Below are 18,713 nucleotides of genomic sequence, written 5' to 3' on the forward strand. Positions count from 1 at the left end.
AAGTGCCTAACCAGTTTACATCACCACCATTCCCCCAACCATGTGCACATTTCTGTCTTCCATATCCTTGCCAACGTTTCTAAAGTTTTGCTTTTTGCATTTGGATCTTTGATCTATTAGAATGTATTTTTGTGTATAGTAGGAGGTTGAGCTCTAATATATTTTTTCAAATGAATAACCAGTTGTCCCAGAACTATTTAGTTATATCACCTCTCTGTTTATATATCAAATCTCTGCATATATGTCAGTCTGTTTATGGGCTGTCTGTCCTGTTTGTCTGTCTATTTCTTCATTAATTAGCATACTGTCCTAACTGTTGAGCTTTACTGACTAGGACAGGTTTCCTTCACCTCATTCTTCAAAATTGTCTTGGCTATTCTTGGCTTTCTGCTATTTTGCATTCATTTTGAGATAAATTTGTCATGGTCTAATGAAAACTATTGAGATTTTTATTGTATTGAATTTATAGGTTAATAGGGGAAAAATTGACATTATTGAGTCTTCCAGTCTATGAACGTGTTCTACCTCTCTATTAATTTATGTCTTTGAGTACACCCTCTAGTATTGCTTTATAATTTTCTCCATAGTTTTACATATTCTTAAAACATTTTTTTCTTAGAACCCTTATAGTTTTTAGGCTTATATTGAATGTGACTTTTTTTTCCCCACTACATTTCTGTTACTACTAGAGTGGTAATGCTATTGATTTTTTAATACTGATTTTGTATCTGACAACATTGCTGAACTCTTACTCTAGAAATGTCTGTGTCTTTTGGATTTTCTGTGTAGACAAGTAAATTACCTATAAATCATTTCCACTTTTACACCGCATACTTCTTTTTTTTAAGAGAGGGAGGGAGGGAGATAGGTGGGGGGAGGGGCAGAGGGAGAGGGAGAGAGAAAAATCTCAAGGAGACTCCTCTCGCTGAGCGAAGAGCCTGACACAGGAATTGGATGCTCAACCAACTGAGCCACCCAGGCGTCCCTACCTCATACATCTTTTGCTTAAAGTTTTCCTTTTTATTTTAAAAGAACCCACAATCATCCCATAAAACCCTAATCCTCTCTCCAGTTAGCAGTTGTCAGAATGAGATATTTGATTAATTTCTGTACTCAATACCTTCCCTCTAGGTTTACTTCTCTTGTTGAAACACACCCATTCACTGTTTGTTTAGTGAGGATCTATAGGTGGCAAATTCTTCACTGAAAATTTCATTTTCATCCTTATAATGTATCTTTTCTCCAATAAAGAGTGTATCTTTATTATTCTGTATCTCAGTGTGGATATATTTGTATAGATACTTAGACTATGAGTGAGACAACTAATGTATTTTAACCTGTAAACTTTTGACTGGGAGGTATTTTTTTTTGTTTTTGTTTTTTTTATTTTTATTTATTCATGAGAGACAGAGAGAGAGAGAGAGAGAGAGAGGCAGAGGGAGAAGCAGGCTCCCAAGGAGCAGGGAGCCTGATGCGGGACTCGATCCCAGGACCCTGGAATCATGACCTGAGCCGAAGGCAGACACTTAACCATCTGAGCCACCCAGGCGCCCTGGGAGGTAGTTTTTGTCCATGTATCATTCTCTTTTGCTCTTTGCTCTCTACTTCTCTGTTCCTTCCTCCTAGGAGTCTTCTAGCCCAGTTCAGCCCACGCTAACACAGGCACACTGGCTTTAGCTCTCCCCATTTTGTTTGGAGCACTTTCATTGCTATATGTTTGGAACAGTGTAAGGATTAAAGCATGATTTCACTCACTGATCTGACCCAAAAGTCTATAAAGATAAAGTTTTATAGGGGCGCCTGGGTGGCTCAGTTGTTAAGCATCTGCCTTCGACTCAGATCATGGTCCCAGGGTCCTGGGATCGAGCCCTGCATCGGGCTCCCTGCTCGGCGGGAAGCCTGCTTCTCCCGCTCCCATTCCCCCTGCTTGTGTTCCCTCTCTCGCTGTGTCTCTCTCTCTCAAATAAATAAATAGAATCTTTAAAAAAAAAAAAAAAGTTTTTTGTAGTACAGAGTGAAGGGTGGTAATTGGTAGTTTTACTTCCTGGTGGACTTTAGATCCAGAACATGGGAGACTACCATCATGGGGCTTCTTTCTATGTACCTTTCTGCTCAGCCTCCAGAGATTTCTCCTATCCTAAGATTCTTTGCTTGCTTTTCTGTCTATATTTTACTTACTCACTTGCCCCATGTAATATTATTGTACCATTGTACCCCCATTGAGAAATTTAGCTCAAGTATGATGTGATTTAGAGATTTTTGACAACTTAAAAAAAATTGGGTAGTTAAAAAGAGCACAGCTGAAGTGTGTCCCTTTAATGTCCCCCTTTCTGAAACTTGGATTGGTCTACTTGCAGTCAGAGCCAGGGTTATAGTATAAATAGCCTCACAGGTTATTGAAAGGATCAGGACTTTTGAGAGCCACAGGAACATGTGCTCCAGGTAAAGACTATCCTGAGCTCATTCACATTTTTCTGTGGTCATCCTGGTTTGTTCTGCTTTATTCAGACATCTTGCACGTGTTTCCATTCCCTTCCTCTTCCACTCTGTACTTGTGCCCACAGAATCTGAAATAGCAGGACAATGGCAGCCAGCCTTCTGGAACCAGTAGTTCCAGTGAAGCTCTCTGATTCCAGATAAACCATAGATCCAGAGGTTACAGAAGGACTGCTTGTTAAAGGTACTCACTGCTAAGTCCAGCCCACTGCCAAGGTTGGAAACATTATCTAGTCTCATAACCTGTAAAGTGTAACCCTTAGTAAAAGTGAGGTTCTTCAACCAGTCTTAACTTTATGAACAAAATTTGTCATTTTTTCTTTAAATGAAGTACAGCAAACTTCAGAATCAGTTGTTGATATTACATTGCATTCAATCCTATTAAAATATTCTTAGGGTGAAATACCCATTTCAGCCTTTTCTCTCTTTAGAGCTTATAATTCTGTGAGGTTTCAGACCTTTTAAATGTAACCATCTGTGTGTTGAAGGGCTGGATTGAAGGAAAATATCCTTAATAAAACTTTATATGCTTAGGAAGCTCTTGATTTTGGTGCTTTATTAGAAAGAGAAAATAAGACATATGCTTAGTTTTAAAAAATCCTGAGCCTGGGCGCCTGGGTGGCTCAGTTGGTTAAGCGACTGCCTTCGGCTCAGGTCATGATCCTGGAGTCCCTGGATCGAGTCCCGCATTGGGCTCCCTGCTCGGCAGGGAGTCTGCTTCTCCCTCTGACCCTCCCCCCTCTCATGTACTCGCTCTCTCTCATTCTCTCTCTCTCAAATAAATAAATAAAATCTTAAAAAAAATAAAAATAAAAAAAAAACAAAAAATAAAAAATCCTGAGCCTGACTTTTGCAAAATTCTGAAGTATAAGAAATAAAACACTAGAATGTCTAGATGATATCGTGGTAGAACATTTTCATGACCTTAGTGTAGATTTCCCAGGACACAAACACTAATGATTAAAAAAAATTGACAAAGTGGACTTCATTAAAATTAAAAACTTAGGTTCAACAGGGAGGACACTGTTAAATACAGGCTGGCAGAGAATATTGGCAGCATGTTTATCTGACAGAAAACTTGTATCCAGAATATCCAAAGGATTCTATAACTCAATAATAAAAGACAAACGTCCCCCATAAAAAAGTGAAAGACTCGAACAGATGTTTACAAGATAGAGGAATGGCCAATAAACAAGCATGTGAAAGAGTTCTCAACATCACTAATTATCAGTGGAATGCAGATTTAAACCACAATGAGATACTAATTCCGGTTCTAGGTATTTTTGCCCCAAATCAAATTGAAAACTTAATGTCCACAAAAAAACATGTACAAGAATGCTTATAGCAGCACTATATTTGTGCAAGTCTCAAACTGGAAACGTTGTAGGGGTACATGAACAGAATAAACACATGGTCTCGTCAGAGACATTAGGGATAGTTCTAGATTACACCAAAAATACCAGCAGTTGAAAGGAGTGAACGACTGATAAATGCAGCAACATGGATGAATTTTTTTTTTTTTTTAAGATTTTCTTTGAGAGAGAGAGTGCTGGGGGAGGGGCAGAGGGAGAGCAAGAATCTCAAGCAGACTCTGCGCTGAGTGTGGAGCCTGACACAGGGCTTGATCTCACAACCCTGAGATCATGACCTGAGCCTAAATCAAGAGTTGGACGCTCAACCAATTGAGCCACCCAGGCACCCCAACATGAATCTTAAAAACATGTTGAGAAGCCCAGACACATGAGTCTATGCTGTATGATTCCACTTATATAATACTCTAAATTAGGCAAAATCAATCTATGATGATAGAAATCAGATTAAAGGAATGGTGGTTGTTTAGATGGTGATTAACCGGGAAGGGGCATGAGGGAACTTTCTCGAATGATAGAGAATATTCTCTGTCTTTATGGGGTGTGGGTTACATGGGTTATAAATTGTCACTTTATATCTGTATGACAGTTTACAGTTTAAATCTGTATGACAAAAGATGTATTCAGAATGGAAGATGAATAGGAAGTAGTGGAATAAAATGCACTACTTATATCTGGAAAAGAATTTAAATAGATAAAGACCTCTATATATCAGCAATAGAAAGACAAACTTTTTAAAAGTGGGCATGTATGAAAAGCTAGTTGGATTTTCTCTTTAAACATGGTATTAATATATAGGGCCAGTTTGTTGTATCTTTTGTTTAAGTGGTAGATGTTTGGAGTTCAGAATGCCAGTTGCCCCTTCTTTCGTGTTCTACACAATGGCAAACTCACATCGGGATCACCAACTATGTGAAAAGAACCACTTAAGGGGCACTGACTCAGTCAGTGGAGCATGTGACTCTTGATCTCAGGGTTATAAGTTCGAGCCCAGCATTGGGTGTAGAGATTACTTTAAAAAGGGGGGGGGCACCTGGGTGGCTCAGTTGTTAGGCGTCTGCCTTCGGCTCAGGTCATGATCCCGGGGTCCTAGGATCGAGCCCCGCGTTGGGTTCCCTGCTTGGCGGGAGGCCTGCTTCTCCCTCTCCCACTCCCCCTGCTTGTGTTCCCTCTCTCGCTGTGTCTCTCTCTGTCAAATAAATAAAATCTTTAAAAAAAAAAAAAAATCTTAAAGAAATAAGAGCTACTTAAGAATATTGGCAAATGTCATCATTCCCCAAGACAAATCTCTGAGAGAGGATTAGAGAATAGGATTTAGCTCATCTCCCACTTTGTATCCTGAATCCAGATCCTAACCCCATTTACCCACTCTGCTTAATGAGTAAGCAATTATATTAGAAACAAAATATGGTAAGCCCACTAGTTAAAAGAAAAAAAAATCACCCAAAGAATGTCCTGTATAACTAAATCAAATTAGATTCTTATCCAAACAGAGGTTTGAATGGGTAGGGGAAGATGGGAAAGGCTTAAATAAGGCAGTCCCCCTATAGTAGTCACCTTGTTTTACTGAGATGGTTTTGATGAAAACCTTGTCTGGAAGACTGAAATGGGTATTTTACCTTCTAGTAGTCTGAGAAAGCTTGTTCAAGTGCATTTAACTGTCTGGATTCTGTTTAGAGAAACTGAAGGCAGGAGGGATAAGCATACTTCCTGGAGGCCAGCCTTCCCCTAGACCTAGACAAGGTGGCTTCTGCCCCTGCCCCCATCTCTATGTCCTTATTTGAGAGAATCCTGGATCCTTGTGTCAAGAGCCCAGCCAACCTGTGAAGAAAAGTTGGTCTTGTGGTATCCTCTGTGAATGATTTATTTGTTGGGTTTTTCTAAACTTTGTTTCAGTGGCATGAGTAAGGAATTGCCCAAATGTAAATCTACGGGACTTTGAAGACTTGGAGTCAGGCTTTGGTAGGCCTGTGTGCTTTAAAGTGATGGCCAAGAGCCCGCTCCTGACCTGGAGACGTACTATTGAAGATTAGTCTTTCTTGTGTAGTTGTGTGTGTGTGTGTGTGTGTGTGTGTGAGAGAGAGACAGAGAGACAGAGAGACATGATTGTCATGGAAATTTATTATTGACTTGTATGGGGACAGCTGGTATCACACCTTTTTCTTCACCCTCTTAAATGTCAATATGTACTTAGAAAAATCAGTGAGAAATTTTCAGCTTCCCATTGTTAGGAAATAGAACTTAGATATTTCTTCTTAGATATTGTATCACCAACTGCTAAATCACCCACCCACAACAAGTAGTTACTGAACCTCTTTTTTTGTAGCCAAACAAGTATATACAACTTGGCCACACACAGTTGTGGGAGAGTGCTGATGAATCCTTAGCATACCCGGGTAAGCTTGCATTTCTGAGCATTGTTAGTGCTAGATGTAGAAGATATTTCTTGCTTTCACATAGCCCACTTTCCTGCATGCTCAGAAGGCTAGTTACCTTGACCACAGTTCTTATGCTTCGAGGACCACACGTCCCATGTCAGGTGGGAAGTAGGCATATGTCAGTATTAATCACTACCCCTTTCTCTTGTTGTGGTTGGGGGAATTAAGAGCCGAGATTCTTGGGTTCTTGAATTCCATCCCTCTATTGATGTCATATAATCTGTTTTAGGCCTTAGAATACTCCCTGCCCCCCTTGGGATTTCATGGGGTTTTTTTTTGTTTTTGTTTTTTCCTTTCTTACCTTTCACACTTGACATTAGTATCAGTCCTTGCTTGTGAATCTGTTTCCATTCAACATGGTAGCAGAAATAATCTTCTGTCACTGTTGATTAGATTCAGTCTTTTCACACCCTTCTAAAAACATTTCATTGGCATTAGAATCAATTTTTAAAACTTGTACCGAAAACTCTAATGATTAAAAAAAAAGTCTTCCCAGTAACATTGTTTCCCTCGATCTAATCAAGAATACTTTTAAATGCAGAAGTTAGAAAATGGTGAATAATTACCACTGTTCCTGGAAGTCTTTGTGTTCCTTAGTAATTATGTGTTGTCATCTTTGGTTCTGCTTTCCTTGATAGTCCGTCAAACTGAATGGTTGTCTTGGATTTAATGAAATTCAGTCCTAGCAGAAAACTGCTGTTGGGTCACAGACTCTGCAGCAGAGTGGTGATGCTAATGTGGGAATTGGGGATATTTAAACCCTTTGTATTGACAGAAGTCAGTTTTTGGTACATGCCATGTGGGCTTTTTTTACAGACTGAAAGCCAGAGGCTTTCTTAGCAATGAGGAGCCAGTTGGGCTTGACAATGAAACGGGACAGCATGAGTTCTCGTCAGGTTAGATGCTCTAAAACTTCTCTTCAGTACTCTTTTTCTGCCTTGCTTAAGCTCAGGTTCCTTCTCTTTGGTTCAGAGCTCTGAACTTGGATATTCAAAGTCTATTTTTCCTCTACCATCCCTAAGCAATCCACATTTGGGGCCGGGTCTTTGCAGGGTGAGAAAGACTGGCAGAAATATGAGACTGCTCGGCGACTGAAGAAGTGTGTGGACAAGATCCGGAACCAGTATCGAGAAGACTGGAAGTCCAAAGAGATGAAAGTCCGGCAGAGAGCTGTAGCTCTGTACTTCATAGACAAGGTGAGCATCTTCCTGTCACATTACCTAGTGTGTTCAGCTTATCCCAGATGTGGGTATTGTTTACTCCTCCAGGCCTTGTGTTAGAACTGGAGAAGTACCGATCTCTGGTCCAGAGGCGTTCAGAGTGTACTGCTCTCTGAATCTGAATCTGCGGGAAATACCGTGACATTTTCAAACTCTTTTTGACTATAAGCCACCAAAAAAATTTTATTTTACATCACAACCCAACACACATAAATATATTTGTATTTGTGTGTAGCTGAAACAAAAGTTGCACACAACAATGTTTAACCTTTCTATGAGCGGTGAATTCTGACATTTTAATTTGTTTCTTGTTTTTTTATAAAGGATGGTTATAACCCTTAAAATATGGTTAAATAGTCCATTAATGTATCACAACTACAGTTTGAAGGACCATGCTCTAGAGATCAGTTTGTCAGTACCTTTTTGAAGATTCTGGTTTTTTCCCCCCAGTTTTACTCTGCCTAGCACAAATTCTGAATTGTCTCAAAAATGGAGCAAAATTAAGAGACTACTGAGTTTGATTACCCAGAATAGGAATACTCCTTCATTTGCTACTTTATTAAAAAAAAAAAAAATTATTCCTTTCCTCCATCCCCATTTGAGAGAACAGAGTAAAGAGAGGGTTGGTTTTCTGAGAAAGGATAATATCACTATGATTCCCCATACTTCATTTAGAAGCAACGGTGTAGAATCCAGAATTCCCAAGCCTTGCAGACTGATGCTCTGTCTCCAAAGAGAGTTGGGAGACTTCTGATTTGGGTTTCCTTAGAGATCCTGTGAGATTCAAGTTTTTTCATTTGTTCTCATTTTTCCCTCTCTTCCTGGACAGCTTGCTCTGAGAGCAGGCAATGAGAAGGAGGAAGGAGAAACAGCGGACACCGTGGGTTGCTGCTCGCTTCGTGTGGAGCATATCAATCTGCACCCAGAGTTGGATGGTCAGGAATACGTAGTAGAGTTTGACTTCCTTGGGAAGGACTCAATCAGATACTATAACAAAGTCCCTGTTGAGAAACGAGTAAGTTACTGTGGCCTGTGCTCTCTGGCCTTTTTTTCCTTTCATTCATTCAGCAAGCATTTATCGAGTGCTTTTTGTATGCTCTTCACTTCGCTGGACATTAGGAAAATGGTTTGAAAGAGAGGGGAGAGGTGTTGTTGGGTGTCTTGTGGTACCTCTTTTTAGTCCCTCTCGCTCACCCCTCACCCCATGCTACACCTTCCTGGGGATGGGGGGATATGTCCTATAGTAATATTCAACAGAGCATGCTGTAGAGAGTTGGCCCTCATGGCAAACTTCAATATAAGATTTAACTCACCTTATTGTAATGATTCAACCACGTTTCAGTACCCCCGGTCATGTTGCACATCTGTCAAGTTTGTAGCTTTGCTTCAACTTCTCCCCAACTCTTGACTGAGCAGAACAGTAGCCCTTTAGTCCCCAAATCTCTGAGTCCATGCCAAAGAGAGCACTGCAACTCCATGTTTTCCCCCAAGTGTTGGGCTTGAACCAGAGACCTACAGGGTGCCGGGCCTCCATAATCCAGCCCTTTAACGGTCTGATGTTTAATCAGTTATTAAGGCTTTGCTGGCTCTGGCAGTGATCCATACTAAACAAAGCTAAAGAGACATGATAATGTAATACCTTAGATTGGGTTCCATCCTGGGGAGGTACAGGACATCATTAGGTCAGCTGCCCAAATTGGAATATGAACAGTAGATTGAAATATATATGCATGTAAATTTATGAAGCTGGTAAGTACTGTGCATATGTTAAGGGAGTATCTCTATCCTTAGAAATTCTTAGGAAATACACGGAGATATTTGGGGGCTATATATGATACAAGTACACATAAATGGTTCAGGACACAAATAGGTGTATACACACATGTATGTAGAGAGAAATGAGGCAGACATGTACTGTGCAAATGGTGAATGATGTATAAAATGTTAATGGTTGGTGAATCTGGTAAAGGATGTGAGTATGCCTTGGGCTTTTTTATTTTCCAAGTTTTTGTAAGCTTGCAATTATTTCCAAAGTAAAGGCTTTTTAAATAATAGGTTCTACTTACTTCTTTTAGGTTTTTAAGAACTTACAGCTATTTATGGAGAACAAACAGCCTGAGGATGATCTTTTTGATAGACTCAATGTGAGTGGACAGAGTGCACTGTGTTGAAGGAGGGGCCCAGCCAGAGCCTCCTCACAAGCTCCTAAAGGAGAGGTTTGCCGGGGGTGACTTGGACTACACACGCTTCCTCCTGTAGGCACACAGTGAATCCATGCCCAAAGCCCTGAGACAGGTGGACAGACCCTGCCTTTTATTCTCTTCTGGCTCTTGCAGAGTCTTCTCTTGGCTGGATGCCCAGCCACCTCTGCTGGAGACTGAAGGCCTTTCCCTGATATCTTATCAGGGAAGATCTTAATAGGGAAGGACAACTTTGCTTTATTGGCCTGCTTAAGATTAAAGTACTTCATAGGGAGGTATTATGCAAACCTATGTTTTGGAATTCTTTTCACTCTCTCTCTCTCTTTTTTTTTTTTAACTCCCCACTGGCAGGACCATAAACTTGGCAAAATTGAGATTACACTGGCATAAATGTCCTAGAGCTTGCCAGAAGGGGCAGAGTGGTATGGCTTTTGCCTAAATCCCAGTATCTTCTCTGTGCTTTGTCTCCTCCAGACTGGTATTCTAAATAAGCATCTTCAGGATCTCATGGAGGGCTTGACGGCCAAGGTATTCCGTACATACAATGCCTCCATCACGCTACAGCAACAGCTAAAAGAACTCACAGCCCGTAAGTACTGGTCAGATGTGCCTGTACCCTTCCTGGTGTGTACATTGTCCTTACTCAGCTAAGTCCTAGATCCATTCTGCTTTTTCTCCTTAACTTTATGACTAGAAACTTTTTCTTCTATAGCTCTAATAGAGAGCCAAGGCTTAGGTGTATAAACATAAAATCAGTGCAGTTTCCCCCTTCCTATCCCAACTTCAAGATTAATTTTCATGGGGGCGCCTGGGTGGCTCAGTCGTTAAGTGTCTGCCTTCGGCTCAGGTCATGATCCCAGGGTCCTGGGATCGAGCCCCGCATCGGGCTCCCTGCTCGGCGGGAAGCCTGCTTCTCCCTCTCCCACTCCCCCTGCTTGTGTTCCCTCTCTCGCTGTGTCTCTGTCAAATAAATAAATAAAAAATCTTTAAAAAAAAAAAAAAAAGATTAATTTTCATGGAATGCTGACAGGAGCTTTCTATCTGCTCTGAAAATGCCTACAATTGATGTTTTATATGTATGTTATTTGAAAACTCACAGGGTGAAGACATAGTGCTATGATGTTCGGTTAAATTCGAAAGAATAAGGTTGTCATGGTTAATTTTTAAAAATAGGAGCACAAAAAAAAAAAAAAAAAAAATAGCACATCCTTCCCCTGAGGTTTCTGTCATTTTTTCTCCCTTAAGGTAGTAGGTAATATTCTCCTAAAAACTAGGTGCAGAAGTAAAATCAAGATCCACAAGCTTTTTTTCCTAGAGCCCAGTCACTGCTAAATTCCCCCTGTCCTCTGTAAGTGTGTCAAATGGCCTTAGAATATGAGCTGGAAAATCCAAAGAGGATATTTTGAGGGCTGGTATTTTAGGGTGGGATAAAGGGCCACATGAGTTGAAGTTTTCTTTGTAAAACAGATAACTGCCTTGTGGTCTTAAAAGGTAAAGCTTGTGATCCTTTTGTCTTACCCTCCTCTGCAGACCTTTTCTGTCCCAATTCCACGTTTTCTTCAGGCTACATTGGGTGGCTAGGTAGGGGAGGCAGCCTTTGAGACAAGCAGAAGGTGACTCTTGACTCTTAGGTTTTGACCTTGTGTCTTGGGAGAACTTGATCAACAGAGTGAGATGAGGCCTGGCAAAGTCATGAGGAAGAAGAGCTGGGGAAGCATGTTGCATATTCTCCTCATGGATACATACTGACTGTTTTACCCTCTTGTTTCTTTCTTCACAGCCGATGAGAACATCCCAGCAAAGATCCTATCTTACAACCGTGCCAACCGAGCTGTTGCAATTCTTTGTAACCATCAGAGGGCACCACCCAAAACCTTTGAGAAGTCCATGATGAACTTGCAGTCTAAGGTATTGTGGGTCTGGATGGAGGGGTAGCAAAATTCAGGGAACCCCATATACTGTGGATAGATAATCTGCAAACAAGAGGCGTTCTGGGCTGTGATATGAGGAGGCCAGTTCTAGGTCTGTTCTGGAAGACAGGTCCATGCTAAAGATAAACAAATGGAAATATACCAGGAGTTATCCCTGATCAAGATACTGAGTATCAGGTACCCATTGTTTAGAAAGTCTCCATTCTGTGAACAGAAGTCCTGCACTGGCCACTTCCTGTTTTGAAAAACTAAGTTGATGTACCTTCTTTGAAATATTGCTAACTATTGTCCTTATTATAAATGAGGATAATGGCTATAAAGAGAGTCTTTACAATTCCTTGCCATAGCCCAGAAATACAACGATTTCCAAATTAGATTGTTTCAAATTGAAAAGATGGTGAAACAATGATCTTTAATTGCCCCCTTATCCTAGCACAACTATTTTTATTTTTACACATTCCACATGAATCATATTTTTATGTAGCTCATCATCAAACATCTGTTGAATACTGGCTTTGTGCCAGAGTTGCTGCCCTAGAGGGAGAGACTGACATGCAAACAAGTAGACGCTGTTCCTCCTCCATGTGCCTCTCCTCCTGTGACTCTGCCTGGTACTGCGCTTGTAAGCCACAAGGCACGAAACATTGGGTGGCTGGCATTTCTGTGTTAGTAATGGCTACATCACCTATTCCAGTGCACTAACTCGAAATAGAATTTGCAATATTTCACTTTAGAGCAGACACACAGGGTCACAAAGGACCAATTATCTTGAAATATACTTATCAAATAAATTTTAAAGTCTGTGATGTGCTTCCTTATTAAGTAAGATCTTAAGATGGGTCTGATAATGACTGTAAATCTCAAGCATAGTAATGGATATGTAAATGATACTTCAAGGTTTCTACCACAATTACAGTGGTATGGAAATATCTGTACCTATATTGGTGGTGAAGTCCTAGGTAGTACAGGTGTTACTATGGTTTGTTGCCCACAGTCATAATTGAAGAAGAAATGGTGAATTTCAAATAGAGGGTAGTGAACTTACAGATGCAATTCTTTTCTATCCACATTCACAGAATTCTGTACTAGGACATATGGAGTTAAAAATGGCTACTATACAGTAAGGCTACATACATTTCCAGGTCCACCATGTTTTCCTTCTATTGAAATTTCTTTAAGATAAATACCCAGTAGTAGTACATCTCAGTCAAAAAATATCCACAACCTACAGTTCATGCTACAGGAGCCACCTGGTTTTCCTGAAGGGATGCACATGTGCATAGTAAATGAATATACATCCCTAGGCCTCTCAGATCCTTAGACCATATGGTTGGCAGGCAAAGAACCCTACAGACCACCCTTCCTAGCAGCTCCCATTTGCTGCCACTCTGTTAAATGGTCTTCTGGTATCATTTACTCTCCCCATGTCATTATTCCAAGCCAGAAATTGAAAGCTTGAATATTCAGGTGCTGTTTACCCAATTCAGGCTACCCCTCCCTGGAGCATGAGGAGTTATTTTGTTGATCTTACTCTGGAACCACTGTTTGGGCAGCCCAGGCTGCCTGCCAGACGAGCCCTCCAAGCCCAGGAACCCACTCCTGTATGCCCACAAAGCAAACACATGCCCCTGTTTGCCAAGTGAATCAATGGAGTCTTTGATGCTTTGAGAGAATTTGAAACAGCCTGCCAATTTAGCATCCACAGAAATGGTTAAAAGATTGTGGTTTGTTACATTTCTAGCCTGAGAAGAATCTGGCTAGTGGTGTCTGTGATACTTTTGTGTATAGAATCCGTTCCTTCAGCTTGACTTTGGACAACATAGATGTTGGAAGTAAGCCATTTATAGTAAAATGCATTTAATGATTCTCTCACAATGGTGGCCTCTGTTTCTGGTCTTGGGCTGTGTATACCTAACAGACAGTTCTAGGCTGAGAGTAACAGCCCCATGTGTGTTGAATCAGGCAAGCATTTATTTACGCCGCAAGGTTCCCTTGACCTCGCAGGTTAGCAAGGCCGTAGCACGCCTGAGGTTCTGCCCCAGCAGCATGAGCTGACCAGTTCAGGCTCTGGTCTCGTGGTGTTGCCTGCTGCTGTCCTTAAGCAGAAACGAAAACTTAGGTTTTCTGGAGGTATTTCAAGGGTTCTATAAGCAAGAAAGGCTGGAATTGCCCTTGTTTTCTTCCTTTATAGAAAGCGTTCCATAGCTAAAAATGTTTTCAGACCTCTGTTTTTGAGTGATAACTACTTCAGTTTCCTTGCCATCTCAGCTCTCTCTTTTAAAAACAGAATGCCAAAGCCAAGCCATGCATAGGTTTGAAACAGACTGGCTGAGCTGTTTGCTTCCTGGGTATTTTAGTTGCCATTTTTAAGTCCCTTAGGTACTCTCTTCAGCGCATACTTTTTTCTTGAGAAGCTGGCAGCTCCTTCCCAGAATACTGGCAGAATCTGAGGAATGAGCTGGGTTCAGTAGATGCAAGGATCCTGTCTCAGCTTCACAAAGAGTTCTCTCCTGTAGTATTCTTAGAATGAAGCTACACCCTGGCACAGGATCCATGTGACAAACAGTTTTCATTTGTGGCCCTCCTCCCAGGTGTCTAAAGCCAACATGTCCTCTGATTGAAAGATTAGCACATTCCCAGTCCTGGCAGGTTCTTTTAACCCGAGCTTCTGCATTAAGGGGGCCCTGGGTCACTGCCTATAGAAGGATCACTTATTTCTTGAAGGGCCATCGAAGAACATAAATGTCCAAATAGCAGTTGAATGCAGCAATCACAGCCCATCTACTCTGTGCCTTCAAGAAGCCACTGCTGGGGGGTTTTACCTGGCACACCGCTGACAGCCTGCCTGCCTGTGGAGACAGCTTCGAGGTTTCATCTCTGGTGGAGCTTGTCTTTTTTCTCTCTGGGCTGATTTTCTTAAATCTTACTGTTCTTCCTCACCTAGATTGATGCCAAGAAGGAACAGTTAGCAGATGCTCGGAGAGACCTGAAAAGTGCTAAGGCTGATGCCAAGGTCCTAAAGGATGCAAAGACCAAGAAGTATGTACCTGGTGTTGTGCAAAGCTGGGGCTTGGTTGACAGAAAAGTGGGGACAGTAGCAGAGGCCCCGGGGCCCCAGCCTTTCTGGGGTTTCTGAGTGGTGTCTTTTGGAAATCTCTGTATTTAGGGCTTTCCTGTTTTCGCTGCCCCTGCATGGCAGGGTGGAATTGCAGTGTTCTTGTCCAGACGCTAGGCCTGGTTCTTGAATGACTTCCATTCTTCCAGGGTGGTAGAGTCAAAGAAGAAGGCTGTGCAGAGACTGGAGGAGCAGTTAATGAAGCTCGAAGTTCAGGCCACAGACCGAGAAGAGAATAAACAAATTGCTTTGGGAACCTCCAAACTCAATTATCTGGATCCGAGGATCACAGTGGCTTGGTAAGCACTGAGCCCTTCTTGAGTTCCTGCTACTGGCTTGAAAAGGGGAGGGGGGAGGGGGAGGGAGGGAGGGAGTTGAAGAGCACTGTTGGCCTTCACATGCCATTCCTGCACTTCACACTTAAAGTCCTTTGGGAAACCTCTGCCTTTCTACTATGTGTACTACAAATGCAGTAGAACTAATGCTGAATGGCCCTAAATGGTCAATAATGTTATACTGCCTTGGAATGTATTTATGTCTGTTTTTAAAAGGCAGTTGCAGCCCCTACCTCTGTGGAACTTGAGGACAAGAATGGGAATTCTTAGCCCTTATTAAAGGAAAACTTACATAAAAGAGCCGGTCTGTCTGCGCTTGAACAAAACTTTAAAAAAATTTTTTTTACAAGTAAAGGAGGAAAGGAACAAGCAGAAAAAAATGAGAATATAGATCTCAGCAACCTACAGAAAGAGTTTGAGAAAGCTTACAACAAAGACGATAAATTCTCTATTATTTGTGTCCCCTTTTGCCCCACACAGTCCTTAAATGACATCCAAAATAAGCAGCTTTTATTTTTTTGAAGATGCTTATTAATTGAGTTGTTCTAAGCTTAGGTGGAAGAATCCATCTCTCTGGCACCTGCTTCTCTGTGTGTCAGGGGTTCCACTCAGCGCTTGCACCCTTTCTGCCCTTTCTGTTGGGTGCTAGAGGTTGGGTTAGCTTGAGGGGCAGTATGCACAGTGGTTAAGAGCATGGACTCAAACCAGACAGCTTGGGTACAGTTTTCAGCTCCATGCTCTCTAGCTGCATGAGAATGTAAGCAAATTAATCAACTCTCTCAAGTTATTTTCACATGTACCTTTTTCATTAGTACATCTGTATTAGCATCTACTTTAGAGGTCACTCTCATGATTTAAATGACACATGATGCTCTTAGAGTATGTCCTGCACACTCTTAAAATTCATTCTCACCAGATGGACATGAAGGAGGCACATTCAAGCACCCTACCCTGGGTTCGAGCTGTTGCTCCCTGAGGCACTAATCCCCTTCTTTCTCCTTTGTGTGCAGGTGCAAGAAGTGGGGGGTCCCAATTGAGAAAATTTACAACAAAACCCAGCGGGAGAAGTTTGCCTGGGCTATCGACATGGCTGATGAGGACTACGAGTTCTAGCCAGTCTTGAGGGGCAGGGTTCTGTGAAAAGGAACAGTGTGGTTTGGGGAAGATGGATAAACTGTGAGCCTTGCTAACCCTCACACCTGAGGGAGAGAGGCGGCAAGTCTTAACAAACCAACATCTTTGAGAAAAGATAAACCTGGAGATATTATAAGGGAGAGCTGAGCCAGTTGTCCTATGGACAACTTATTTAAAAATATTTCAGATATCAAAATTCTAGCTGTATGATTTGTTTTGAATTTTGTTTTTATTTTCGAGAGAGCAAGTGGATGGGAATTTGTCAGAGTTCTGCCAGGCAAATTCACTGTTTCACTGAAGCATTTGGATTCTCTTAGCTACTGTATACGAAGTCCGATTATATTGGTGCGTTTTTACAGTTAGGGTTTTGCAATAACTTCTATATTTTAATAGAAATGAATTCCTAAACTCCCTCCCCTTTCCCCCATTTCAGGAATTTAAAATTAAGTAGAACAAAAACCCAGCGCACCTGTTAGTGAGAGTTGTCACTGTTGTCATGGGAATCAATTGTCATTAAACTTGAAGCAGTCGTGACATCGGCAGTGTTTTGGTTCAGACACCTGTTCACAGAAAAGCATGATGGGAAAATATTTCCTGACTTGAGTGTTCCTTTTTAAATGTGAATTTTTATTTCTTTTTAATTATTTTAAAATATTTAAACCTTTTTCTTGATCTTAAAGATCGTGTAGATTGGGGTTGGGGAGGGATGAGGGGTTGAGTGAGTCTAAGGATAATGAAATAATCAGTGACTGAAACCATTTTCCCATCATTCTTTGTTCTGAGCATTCTCTGTACCCTTCAGATATCCATCTTTTTCATTTTAAACCTAGTCTTTCACTTGAAAGATTTTATTGTGTAAAAAGTTCCACAAGTCAATAATTTAGAGGAAAATGAGTATTTGGTCCAAAAAAGGAAAAATAATCAAGAATTTAGGGCTTTTATTTTTTCTTTTGTAATTGTGTAAAAAATGGAAAAAAAAAACATAAAAAGCAGAATTTTAATGTGAAGACATTTTTTGCTATAATCATTAGTTTTAGAGGCATTGTTAGTTTAGCGTGTGTGCAGAGTCCATTTCCCACATCTTTCCTCAAGTATCTTCTATTTTTATCATGAATTCCCTTTTAATCAACTGTAGGTTATTTAAAATAAATTCCTACAACTTAACGGAAACCTAGTGTCTGCCTCTTTGTTACCCAGGGTCCCTGGCCTGACTGGGGCTACAGGGCTGGGACTCCCGTGTGGGATGTGGTCTCACTGCTCAGCTCAGCAAGGGTGGCTCCCTCCCCAGGAGCTGGGGCTAGGCTGGGCCTGGAAGGGGCTGTACCTGTCCCGCTGCTGTGGATGTGGGTCAGAGGGGAGCCAAAGTCCACATCCTTGGATACAAGCAGGCCCAGGAAGTGAGAGAGGGTATAGAAAATCGGTAAGAACAGGTGGGGTACAATAACTATTTGGAGCCTAGGGTAGGTAATGTTTATTGAGCAAGATGGAGTGAACGTATTTGGGAGGCAGATTTTCCACTTTTCCGTGTGTGCTGGCCAGAAGCAGTAGGGAGCTTGTTTGGGTTTGCTTGTGTGGCTAAGCTTACAGTCAGGATGGCAGGAATTAAGGGTACTAAGCCAATTTCTAATCCAGCACTCACTGGATCCCAGAGGCCCAAATGTAGAATCAACCCTGTGTTGATTGGTTAATTGAAAAAGGGAGTGGTCACTACTCCCCAGGGCTCCTGTACCCATGTTGGCAGGGTTCCTACAAAAATGGTTCAGGGTGAAGGGTGAGTTATCCTGGCCAAACAAAGCAGGAAGGTCACTTAGCCCTAGGCCCTCTGGCTTGCTAGCAAGCACAGGTATATTCGGGAGGAGAACCATCTCCTTGATGGTCTCTTAACTCCCTGGGGCTGGGCTGGTGTTGGCCCACAGAAGAGAACCCTGGAAGGTCCTTCTTGGCAAGCCTGCACTTCACTGGCCAGTGAGGGAGGGAACACTCACACCAGAAATAAAGGAGGTTATGTAGCCATCAGTGCTTTGGAGCAGTTACAGCCAAGTTTTCTAAATTCTGTGGTGTCGAGGTAGCTAAACCATTGAACATAAAGAATGGCAACACAGAGGCTCCTGAAATAATCGAAACACTTCATGGCTGGGGGGTAGGTGATGAGAATTTGGACCTGAGGTTTGGGACTTGAGCAGGACTGTCCACAACCAGGTGACAAACCTTGGTCCAGAACTAGAAATTAGGGACAGGAGACCTTGCAGGCATAAGATTTGATGAGAAACTCCTGCCTAACTTTCCCAGCAGGGATCTTCCTATAAGTCCTCTGAGGGCAGGTGCACAGCAACTAGATCCTGGTCAAGAAAAATTGTGAAGGTCACCCTTGGTGGTGGCAGGCCTGGGAGAGCAAACCAGAGCACAGGAAGCTGACCTGGCCAGTGGGGATGAGGGAAGAGGTGGGACAGGTAGGGGAGGGCCAGATAGGACA

The 18,713-nt window shown here is 41.8% G+C and overlaps 1 protein-coding gene across 1 annotated transcript in view; it reads left to right on the forward strand.

Moving 5' to 3' along the window:
- The window catches only part of TOP1 (DNA topoisomerase I), an 89,549-nt gene extending 72,139 nt beyond the window's left edge, over positions 1 to 17,410 (forward strand). The window contains exons 14-21 of the mRNA XM_036121381.2: positions 7,357 to 7,500; positions 8,354 to 8,539; positions 9,600 to 9,668; positions 10,200 to 10,314; positions 11,506 to 11,633; positions 14,601 to 14,695; positions 14,921 to 15,070; positions 16,117 to 17,410. Coding sequence (XP_035977274.1) covers positions 7,357 to 7,500; positions 8,354 to 8,539; positions 9,600 to 9,668; positions 10,200 to 10,314; positions 11,506 to 11,633; positions 14,601 to 14,695; positions 14,921 to 15,070; positions 16,117 to 16,219 — 990 coding nt within the window. The 3' untranslated portion in view covers positions 16,220 to 17,410. The remainder of the gene's footprint in view (positions 1 to 7,356; positions 7,501 to 8,353; positions 8,540 to 9,599; positions 9,669 to 10,199; positions 10,315 to 11,505; positions 11,634 to 14,600; positions 14,696 to 14,920; positions 15,071 to 16,116) is intronic.
- The last annotated feature ends 1,303 nt before the right edge of the window (positions 17,411 to 18,713 follow it).

Source organism: Halichoerus grypus, chromosome 10 (genome assembly GCF_964656455.1).
Source record: "Halichoerus grypus chromosome 10, mHalGry1.hap1.1, whole genome shotgun sequence".
In the NCBI taxonomy this organism is placed as follows: Eukaryota; Metazoa; Chordata; class Mammalia; order Carnivora; family Phocidae; genus Halichoerus; species Halichoerus grypus.